Raw genomic sequence first — 12,195 nt, forward strand, 5'->3', positions numbered from 1 at the left:
CTGAAATGTACTTAACATCAGCTTATGACATATCTTCTTTCCTGACCTTTGTGAGTTTGTTTGCTTTTTGACTGAAATTGTACATCAGTTTCTACAGCAGAACATTTATTTAGAGGAGTACGGCAAGTCTGCAATGACTAACAACAATTTCACTATTTATAGGAGTGGCTTTGTATTTAGGTAATTGGCTGTCCATGGATGTTTTTGTTCACTGTCATGTATTAGGCACATTTGAATAGTACATACATTGTTGTCCACGTTGTAAGGTAAGTGTACATCAGACATCTTCTTCTTTTTCATAGGGACCTAGCTAACCTAGTCGAACTTCATCTCCTTTTGGTGGCAGTTTACATGACTGTTTTCATATCTAGCAGCTTTGGCAACAATTTCTTGGCTTATATCTGTGTAGCAGTGTTTTGCCTGCTTCATACCTCATGCAGTTTTTTGACTACTGACTTCACTGGATCTTTAAGTAAAAATATGACTATTTCTCAGTGGCTTTGGTGGCAGTTTCTTGACTGTTTGCCTTTCTCTAGCTTTGGTGGCAGGTTATCATCTTTCATCAGTTTAGCAGTAACAGATTATGATCCATTTAACTAGTTCTAACAGGCTGCAGTGTCGAGACCAGGAGTGCGTACAGTATGAGATTTAGTAGTATTAAAGCAGACACTGAGCCAGTTTTCTGTTGCATAGTAAGTAAATTAATAATTTTTGATATTTTATCTGATTAATGTTTGGAAGTATTTTGCTGCTAATCCAATGTGCATTCAGTAAATTTATCCTTGGTTGTAACACATGCTCAATTCGTCTTCCTCTCCAATAAAATGTTTGGTTGCATCTAGAGAAAACATGACTGCTAAAAATGTTCTGTTAAACTGTGTTTGACATTCAAATAGCTCTGGAGAATAACATTTTACTAAATGTAGGACAACATGGAATGCATATTGTATAATTTTATACCCTGCAATCATATTTGGCAGTTTTTTTTATGCTTAACTGTCGTGTTTAGATCCAAGTTTTTTTTTTCCTTTTAGGAGCATTCATCTAACCTTATTCACTATATTAGTTTGCTTGATGGCCAAGATATGCTGCAATATGAGCAAAAAAAAAAACAATGAATATTATAATTGTACTAAACTAAAATGTGGCATATGAGATGCAAGCTGTACAGGACAGCTAAGTGCTAAAGCTACCTTTGCTGTCTGTTGCTCACAGCTGAACATATTCTTATTTTTTATCACATGCTAGTAATGTGGGGTTTTTTTTACATGTTTTTCTTGCTCATTTTCATACTTGCAGTTATTGTGTATATTGTAATGAATCTAATGAAATCCGTTCGTAGAGTAGAAGGTAACAGCTCACATACATAAATGTCTCTGTTTTGCTGCTGAATCACATTTTTTTATTTTATCTTCTGTTGGTTATTATTATAGAGAAGGGAAATGTTTTATCAGAGTTAAACTTAGTCCAGTTTTATGTAGAAAACATTTCTGCACTAAAACTGTGATTCCATCGTTTCCAGTTAAATAAAACTGATTTTGAGCAAGAATTTAATTCTCCTTATTCAATCTTGAATTGTGGAACAACATTACTGAGAAGTATGAAATATGATGGTTTATTTCATGCTCCATTTGGTAAATGGTCCAGAGAATTGCATTAATGTCCTACAGATCTACAGCACTTGTTTCTTGCTGGGTTTTTATTTTGTTTGGTATGATTTTGTGGCTCTTTTTATTCTATAAATCACCTGTTCACTTTTGTGGGAGGCTCACTTCCTTAGGTTGTTGTATGGTATATCTCTTTGGGGCAGTCTCTTCATTGATTATCTAAACATTTTAGGCTCGAAGGGAATTGAAACGACTGAAGGAGGAGGCCAGGTGTAAGCATGCAGTGGCAGTCATTTGGGCTTACTGGCTTGGACTAAAGGTATTTTGAGACTGTCCCCACATAATCCAGCCTGTGACTTACAAAATTCTACTAATGCTTGTCTGTTACTAATCATGTTCAAAAGGTGGAGAAGTGATTTTGCTTTTGCACTGTGATGATTTCCTAAGTTAATCAGTTACTTACAAGTTGCAAATTTGCCAGACATTGCCATGGAACTTTACTGGGGTAATGCTTTGTGCCAACTATGTTGTAGGAACTTTAGATCATTTTGCTTTAATCTGTGTAAAATATAATTCAGGAATATTTTCTTTAGTACTACCAGTGCTGCATTTTTAATTAATAAACAACTTGATTAGTCAGTGGGAAAACACAAGAATTGTATGAGTGAATTCTAGCATTGCACAAATACCATTCACTTTGGTAAGGTGAAAAACCTGAAGTATGCAGTTTAATGATCCAAGCCAAAGAGATCATGTACTTGACCAAATTCTCTGACTTGACCGCCAAATAGATTGCAGACATAAAATTCTCACCTTATAAAATTATTCCTGTTCTTGTTCTTCACAAGTTACTGTGGCCCTAACTTAATACAGTACGTTTTAAATGCAACTTTTCTCCCCGTTTCCTACTGCTGTGTGACTTGGAGTCTTTTATGTAAGTTAGAGGGTATGCAGGTAGTAGACTTTCACTTTTAAGAAGAAAACTTGCATTTAAAATTGTTTCAGTGAGTTTTGGATGCATTAACTTGTGAGCCAAGAAGATACTTTCATTAAATAAAATTGTATTGTGCTTTTGAGATGGAATTAGGACAGTGTTGAGCGAAAAGGAGGATGCTAGACTTTGTATCACAAGTACATGCCCCTTAATTTTGGGCCTAGACTTGAGTATCTTGGATTTGTACTTAATCAGAGAATGACATACTGAGACATTAAATGCTTGTAAGTTTAAACTTTGTCTAACTCTATACTTGCCAGTGTCAGTAACTTGTGCCCTATAAACTCTTTGGATATCCTACCTTGCTTGGCCTTAAGTCATCTGAATTTAAAAAAAAACTTGAAACTGTTCTCGTTGTAGTTGATAGTCTTGCACTATAGAATCTCATCACTGCAATTTCCAAGAACACATTGACTGCTTCACACTGTTTCATAATGTGTTTCTGTCTGTATCTGAGCACTGCCCACACTGATATCACAGTGCAGAAGTGTAGTAAATTAATACTGTTAATAATCATTATTCCTTGCAGAGATTTAAGATCATATGGAGCATATTTACGGGTACAGTACAAACTATGCATTCAGTGTAGCTACTCCCAGTTCTTGAAATTTATTTTATCCGGAAATCTTAGTCATCAATCCTTATTCCCATTAAAACTTTGTTAGAGTCAGCTACTGAGCAGCACCAAATACTTGTACGATGGTGTTGTCTAATCCTAAACTTTCTCTTTTTATATATCTTTATGCCATCTTCATTTATCTTTCCTGTCAAGGTACTACAGCTGCTCTGTTATAACAGGACTTTGGATCTACATTCTAAACTAGAACACCAGCCACTCAAGTTTCACAAATTTGTTGCCAATTGCTTGACTCACTGTATACTTGTGATCAACAGTGGATTTTAAAAAAAAAGTGCCCCCCCCCCCAGAGGGTAAGCCCCACCCACACCTGCCTAAAAGGGGGAAGGTTCTGCCACTACACCCTGGAGTATAAACTTGGAAGTGTTATATTTGCAGACACAGTCTGTGTAGCCAAGTGTCTCATATCGGAATACTTAGATGACCCTTCAATTGTGAGCAGCAGCCGAACTGTGAGTAAGTAGATGATAATTCGGAGTTTTAGGTATAACTTGCTTACTTATACCAAGAAAAAATTTATGATAAGTGGACCATTAGTTCAGTGAGACCTTTTTATCCATTTAGTAGCTTTGAATAAGTAAAACTGAATGCAATACTAGTGTGTTTGCTTAGAGAGGTGGTGGTGTATATTTCCAACACAGAAATAACAGAGAAATATTTATTTATGCATGTTATGTTGAGTGGAACAGTGAAATGAGAGGCATGGATCCATTTCTGCCACTTGCTCACTCTCTTATGAGTTGCATCTGACTGTTGGCATCCCCACAGAGTTGTCAAGTCAAAGGGGGGAAAAAAGTAGATTGCTATCTTTTTCTTCTGTATCACACATGCATGAACTCACATCTATGGGCAATTTACAGTCTCTGATCCACCTTATTGCATGTCTTTGGAATGTACGAGGAAACTGGAGCACCCTGAGAAAACTCTCACAAGCACAGGATGGACATGCTAATTCTGCCAAGGAGGTACCCCTGCCAAGAACCAAAACAGAGAACCTCTTGCTGTTAGGCATCAACACTACCCACTGCACCACTGTGCCACTCATACCTGGGACAAATTCATAATGTCTGTCAAAAGAATATAAAGTTGCTGTCCAGCATATAAAATGGCAATACAGACATAAGTCAACTAAATACTAAATCAAATATAGAGTAGCACATTTACAAGCATATAAGTTGTCCAGTGTATTGTATACATATTAGATGAAGTCAAAAGTACATACTGACAGAAGCAAAAATAAGATAAGGTATTAAACAGTAGACTTGGGGTAAGAGATGTATTGTATATTCTTCATAGTTGAGAAACTGAAGAAGAGAAGCTGACAGAGTGCATAAGGTGTGTGTGTGTGTGTGTGTGTGTGTGTGTGTGTGTGTGTGTGTGCGTGTGTGCGTGTGTGTATGTTTGTGTGTGTGGCCAAAAAGGATAGGTACATGGACAGATGAGTAAGATTATGAATCAAAATATATGTTATAAACTTCTTTAGAAGCCACAAATGGACAAAACATTAAACAGAGTATGGCAGAACTTAAGAGAAGTTAAAGTACCAGGAGGGAACTATGTATGGAAGAGTACGGGTGATAAGGCCGGAGTTTCAGGAGAGAGACAAATTCTTATCTTATGTTCCCCATTATTTTCTGCTCCTTAAAATGCCATGACTGGATCATAAAATAATCACAACACAGTAAGCAGTAAAAGTGCTTCCAATGATATCTTAACTTTATATTTTCTTTCAATTTGAGAATTAGAAATATACACACTACTTGAGTTCACAACTGGCTAATTATATAGGATTACTGTCATAAACGCGACATTCACGACTGCGAACAGTGATGTTACCAATGCATATTCCTGACTCATGCATATTAAATAGGTCCAACAGTCGACGTGACAACATTGAGTATGTTTTGTCGATAATATCAAAAGCTGCTATTGACAACCATGCTTTGTGTCCCTGCCTTGTTAACGATCTTCTGACTGTCGCTCCTACCATGTTCAAGTTGGTGCCTGTCATTCAACTGACTTTCTGCCTTTTGATTGTAAATCGTATATATATATATATATATATATATATATATATATATATATATATATATATATGTGTGTGTGTGTGTGTTTATTTTTTATTTATTTATTTACTTATTTTAAATGGGTTGGTTCCATGTTTTTTTATATTTCCTATATGCAGAATCATGTCATGTACTGAAGAGTCATGTCCCAAAGCTTATTAACCCCAGAAGTTTCAATGTGTTTAGAAAAAGAATACAAAAGTTATATCCTTCAAACAAGTATATCAAACCCATCTCTCAAGAAAAAAAGTATATATAGGCATATATAATTTTGAAAAGGTATGTGTAGTTGTGAGGGAAAATGTGTTAAAACTTTCTGCATTTACTTTTGTTGTGGCCAGTTTTTAAAGCTGGCTCTAGATTTTCAGTCACTTAAGATAATTAATTGCATCATACAAGCTGTACCTCCGGCAGATGTCTTACATCTATTTGTTTAGTTTTAGAATGATAAGACACAACTCTGAGTTGAATCCCTTGCAGTAAAATTGTAAAATTATAATGCTTCCTAATGCTTACAGCAGCAGTGTAATTTAGACTTGTTTAAAAGAACTCATCAGTGTTTTTGATAAAGTTTATCAATATGAATTGTAGGGCATTTGATTGACAGTAATCTCTAGGTACTAGTGCCTGTTATGTAATTTATTATGCAATTATAATGTCTTCTTTCATTTCAGTGTGATGTAGCTTTATAATTTTGTTATTCTGTATATAGAAATTTCAGTTGAGCCCTGTGCTGTAACTTAAACTGTTATAAGCAAAGCATGTAGGTGAGCACACTGTTTAAAAAAAAACAAATGGTATAAAGAATGGTGTCTTTATTAACTACCTGTGAGCTAGAGGTAACATTAAAAAGGAGTAAAACATTAAATTGTACCATGGTTTATAATTGATTTGATACTGTTTCTGTAGTTTAGCTTCTACTTAAAAAGTTGTTATACTGATGTCATTGAACCAAATCAATGCAGCAACTAAACCAAGTAACTCCAAAATATCCACCAGCACAGGACCCGGAGACCGCCAAAAGTAACAGCAACTCTTCAAGGCAAAAGTTTAATGAACGTTCATTAAACTTTTGCCTTGAAGAGTTGCTGTTATTTTTGGCGGTCTCCGGGTCCTGTGCTGGTGGATATTTTGGAGTTACTGATGTCATTGACTTATCTTGGTAAAAAACCTTCTCAGCTGGAGGATCAAAAGATCAAGCCCTTTCCTAGTAAGTTGATCAGAAGTCTAGACCAGATTTAATAGGTTTTCGTAATCATAAGAAGGATGTGACATGATTGTGTGGCAAAGTTTGTGTAAGGTGAGGAAATAAGGTTGCAGAAACCTGTTTTTATAGTGCGTCGTTGGTGTACAGAACACATTTTGCAGAATCCTTGCCATTGATAAGCTGTCTTTTCCCATGCATTGGATTGGTGACTGCACTGAATTTTTCCATTCAGAGTGGACTCATTAGGTTCTCTTTACTGTAATTCCTTGTTTGGTGCATGTACAAATCTGATTTATTTTTATATTAGTTCATCAGATTCTTTCAGTGAGGTAAATGCTTGTAAAGTGCTCCTTTAAGAAAAGGGAGCCACTGAAATTGTCATTTTGATAAAATTAAGTTACTGACTAGTAAGTACACTACCTGGATGCCAGTGAAGAAGAAATTTAGAGAACCTAAAAGAAAATCAAGTAGAAAAAGTGAAAAGAAAACACTGGCCTTTTAGAATCCTGCAGCTGTTAAGCAAAAAAAAAAAAAAAGAAAAGAAAAACAGCAAATGTTGTTAATTGAGAGTGCGCATAGAGTGTATGTTCCAAACCTTGCCATGAGAAAGCAGCCAAGACCTGTATTAGTAAAGATGCAATCATACCAGCAGAAAGAGCTGATCCTGACAAAACTATGGAAGAAAGGGAAAGTATTAAAATTGAAATAGGTCAGAACATTTGTGGAAAATTATTCATTGTAAGCAAGGCAAAAGGGAAGCAAATTTATTCCATAAACCAGGGAATTTCTTGAGATAGGTGTGAGATTCAAGCTGCTGTATCCATCTGCCTTCAGAAGTTTTTTTCCCTGGAGGATCAATACATTTTTGAATGTAGAATAGGCCAAGGAGGAGATACGTTATGCAGCAAAAAGTGAACCAGCAATCAGAAGGGGATTCTTCTTGTCACTCTTCTGACAGTAAAGCTCATAGAGAGACTTTGCCAGTGAAATCTTTTCTATTGTTCTAAAGGAAAATGCTTGAGAGAGAGAGAGAAAAGCACAGAGGCTGACTAGAAGAATCAGAATTATCTTATCTTAGACTTGAACCAGAGTCTGGCTTTGGGTGATTAAGGTGATTGGGAAAAAGACAAGCAACACTGAAATTACTTTTAGCTTAGGTAATGCAGCTGTCAATTTGGAGTATTGATCCTATCTGGAGGGCTAAACTTCATTTGTTGAAACTGCACATAATTTTGTTTGTTGTAAGTTAATAGGGGATGGGGTTGTTCTTAAAATGTATTTAGTTTTCTATTTTAGAGTTTTCATTAAAGCAGAAAATCTTGAAAATGTGCCATAGATTCAAATGGAGTTGAGAAGAAATAAGTGTAGAAAAGATTTGCCTGCGTGTGTGTGTGTGTGTGTGTGTATGACAAAAGTTGTAGATGGGTATTAAAAAGATGTCATGTGTAATAAGTAGGAACAATAGCTTTTTAACATAATTTCTACTCTAGCCATACTATCTTTAAATGGCCTCACAGGTACAGATAAATGGAAAAATTATTAAATTATATGAAGAAATGCAGTGTGTGAATAAAAAAATTGCAAGAGATGCATTTGGAAAGAAATGATCATGTGGATTCAACAAAGGAAATATTTCATGATGGGGAGTAATGATACTGATTGCTAGAGAGGCTCCAGTAGTAATAGAAGAGGAAAAAATCTGTAATGATAGATTTATAGTAGTAAGGGTCTATTGGTAAGAGAGGAGGATTATGTTTGCATATATTTACATTCCACCAAAATCTGCTATTTTGGAGCTTAAGAAAATATGGGGAAGAATAATCAGCTTTTGGCAGGGAATATTACTTATAGGTGGGAAGTAGAACTTGGTTTGTAGTGATTAGGATGTGTCAGGGAGACCTAGAAGGGAAGTTTAACAAAAGTGGGCAGATTTCTGAGGAAATTTATGAAAATATGTGATGTGGAAGATATGAATTCAGTAGTAGGACCTCAGACAGAATTCACATATTATTACTCAAGGTACAGTAACTAGGTGAGAGTGGTTAGAATTTATATTCAACAGGAGCATGTGCAATTATTTGAAAATGTTGATATTTTTCTAATAACTATTTCAGATCATGCACTGGTAAAATGTGAGATAAAAATGCAGGGTAATGAAAAAATATACACTGGGGCTTTCCCACCTATTAGTTAAAAGGAGAGGAATTTAAGGAATAGGTAGTGGAAATTATTTGTGAGTTATTAGAGAAGATAGAAATTTCTTCAGAAGGGATAGATATTGAATAGGATAAAATGAAAATGGAGTTGAGAAATAGATATGGGTAAGATTTAATAGGAATTATTTAGAGGGTTTGACAAAGGTTAAAGTATTGCAGAATAAAGTTAATCTCACTGAATAAGAAAAGGAGAAACTGCAGAGTTATAAACAGAAAATAAGGAAGTAGTTGAATAATATGCATGAGTTTAGAAACATTGCTGTCAAGTAACTATTTTTTATAACTCTGGAGCATAAAACCTTTCAGCACAATGACTTAGACAACAAAAAGTAGAAATGGTTGTTGCCAGGCTTAGGGAACCTATGACAAGCAAAATAATCAGAGATTTTGTAGCAGTATTAGAGATATTTCAGAAATTTTATGAAATTTTATATAAAACAGAGAATGTGGAAACCAAGAAAACACAAATGGCAATATTTCTGGAAAACTTAATTATGCCATTCTTAGTGGAAGATGAGGCTCAGCAACTCATACTAAAGATAGGAGGAGATGAGATATAAACGGATTTATATAATCAATCTGCAGGAAAGTCTCCAGGAACAGATGCTGTTTCTGTGGAAGTTTGGAAGTCAGGAGGGAAGAAAGGGATAAAGATCTGGAATATTTTGTTTTAATAGTATTTTAAAATGAGTGGAAGCATCAGCATTTTGGAAGAAAGCTGTGGTGGCTGTATTACCCAAAGATGGTGAAGACACTTCAGACCCAGCTTCATTAAGACCCATTTCAATCCGAGTATAAAGTGTTTATGTATATACTAGTGAAAATAATGGGAAAGGTGTTGCTGAAATTGATAGATGTAGATCAATGGACTTTTTGTAGAGGGAAGTCAAATATTAGACTGTATTAATAGAACAATGATATAGAAGGGAGCAGAATGTAAGAACAAAATTTAGATCAATTAAGCCAGTAACTGTGGACATGCATTTTTCAGCTTTTTATTGACCTCATCAGCATAGCATAAGAGTTTCTAAAGTATAGCCGTATGATCCATGTATGTGACAAGGTTTTCAGTGGAAGAACAATGAGGTTTCTCAGTCCCTCAGAAAATACTATTGAGTTGTTACAGAATGAATTTCCAGAACCTACACCCATTCCCCCTGCTCTGTCTGCTTTAGAGGATGTGTGTTACTGTCTACAGTTTTCCTGTTAGTCAGCCAACTTCCCCTAAAAAGGCAGATGGAATGTATCAAGTTCCTCAGTCTTAAATTTTTTATAAATAAGTAAATGTTTTTATACATTGTTCTCAAACCTGATCCAGCAGCTATAGCTGTAGTTGATTCCACTGTTGCTAAACATTTAGTTAATTAAAATCCTACTGTTTTTGATAAAAACTATTGAACTATTGGTAATGGGTGATCCCATGTGATATAAACTTCATCAGCCACAAAGCATTATACAGAATGATATTGTAATGTTTGTATAATCCCCAATGCAACAGTCTTGCCACATTGTTATACCTTTCAGTACACAGGCCCACTGACATTAGTGTATCACACCCAGCACCAAGATCTACAACTGTTTATAGTTGTGTTTTACAAAACCTGCATGTGTTTGTTTCTCCAACATGTTGAATGGACTTTGTAAACCAACATGTACATAGTCCACTGTCCTGGACCACCAATGTTAACCTTTCATCTTTTTAATTTCACCACTCCTTAACCGTTCTGCATTAAATTCTGATTGACATGAGGTTACTCAAGGAGTTTTCTGTACTTGGAACTATATTTATGCATTTTCCGCATTTCTTGCCTTCTCACATGATCTTTCATCTGATATTCTTTCTTTTGTTTTTTGGCACATTCAGTTGATGCTTGATTTTTATCTATTTCTGGTTTGATTTCCATTCCTGCTTGACGCCGATACACTTCTACTAAACTAAGCAGGGAAGTCATGTTAGATTTGTTCTCTTCATGTATTAAAACTTTCACAATGTTTGGATCTTATGAGGTCAGCAAATATGTATACAGTCCTACAATTGCAGATCTGTACATATAATCAGTTTCAAGGTGGCCCATACTTCCTTCAGAACAGGGAATATATAATCTTGGTATACACTGATTTTTATAAATCATTTGATAAGCATGAAACATTTTTCTTGTTTTCTTGTCCAACTGATCCAGTACCTTTTGGGGCCAATCAATCACTCCAAAGCTGTTAAGCTAGAACAGGAAGAGCAAATTGGTTTATAGCTTGGACTTTGTTCCTAGATGTCAGAGCTGTTTTCAGTATTAATTTTAGTCTTCTAAATATTCCTTGCCAAGTTATATTCACACTTGTTAATATTTTGTTGTTTATCCTTCATCAGTTCCCAAATATGTATACAGTCCCCTTGCTCAAGTTCTTTTATATCACATTCTTGTCAGAAACTGATATTTTTTTTGGTGCTGTAGCTTTCCTGCTTTAAAGGTTGCTTTTTGCACATTTATCAAGACCAAATGACATTCTTATATAATCTGAGAAAGTTTTGACCATTCACAGTTGTACCATTTAAATCCTCCACACAGAGATAAGTCTTTACACTTTGTTGTTTTCTGGGAGCCAAATTGTAGCTATGACCTGATCTATTAAATAGATAACTTAATAGGTTAAGGGCAAGACAAATGAGCAGCAGTGGCAGAGTCACCTTAGAATACCCCCCTTTGAATTTTTATCCCTGAGGTAATAATTTGTTATTTATCATGGCGTAACTGCGGAGTGGTTTGCCACTGTTTTATGGTCACAGTAATTTAATTGATCAATATATTGTGCATCTTATACATTTGTAAGTACTCCTTTATCCATGAATGTGAGATGCTGTCAAATGCTTTTTTGTCATCTGTCCATGCCATACCTAGATTCTTCTCCTTTTTACAGTTCTCCATTATGATTTTATTTAACAACCAATGATCCTTTTTTCCATATGACTTTTTTGTTACCCTTTTGTTCTATTGCCATAATTGAGTGTGCCTCTAAATGACTATAAACTCTAACTTTGTCAGCATCATTTCCAGTGTATAGTTTATACATCACTGGAAGGCAAGTTATTGGTCTGTAGTTTTTAGGATATCTTGCAGATTCACTCTTAAGGAGGAGTATCATTTTTCTGTTAACCAAGTTGGCATCTGTTTGGGGTGCATAAAAATAGTTCTTACTCATGGCTAAATGTTCTTGTAAAGCTGTTAATACTTTTAGCTGGAAGACAGGTACTGCATTTGTGCCTGGAGTTTTCAAATTAGGAGCTTTTTTTACATTTTGTTTCAATTTCTCTCTCTGTTAATTCATCCCATTTCATATCCTGTACATATGAACTTATTCTTTCTTTTATGTTTTCTATCCATTCAGCTTCTTTGTTAAGTTCCTAAGGATCTTTGTAGATATTTCTCCAAAATGTGTCTATTTCTGTTTTTTTTTCGGGGGGGGGGCTGTTTC

General features: G+C 35.1%; 1 protein-coding gene across 4 annotated transcripts in view; it reads left to right on the forward strand.

Moving 5' to 3' along the window:
- The window catches only part of MYO1B (myosin IB), a 2,891,345-nt gene that overhangs the window by 2,484,577 nt on the left and 394,573 nt on the right, over window positions 1-12,195 (forward strand). For 3 of the 4 annotated variants that reach the window (XM_044075201.1, XM_044075202.1, XM_044075200.1), the window contains one exon: window positions 1,840-1,926. The exons of the other annotated variant lie outside the window; for it this stretch is intronic. In XM_044075201.1, coding sequence (XP_043931136.1) covers window positions 1,840-1,926 — 87 coding nt within the window. The remainder of the gene's footprint in view (window positions 1-1,839; window positions 1,927-12,195) is intronic. 4 annotated transcript variants of the gene reach the window in all.

This window comes from Protopterus annectens, chromosome 6.part0 (assembly GCF_019279795.1).
Source record: "Protopterus annectens isolate FY-2018-M chromosome 6.part0, PAN1.0, whole genome shotgun sequence".
Lineage (NCBI taxonomy): Eukaryota > Metazoa > Chordata > Ceratodontiformes > Protopteridae > Protopterus > Protopterus annectens.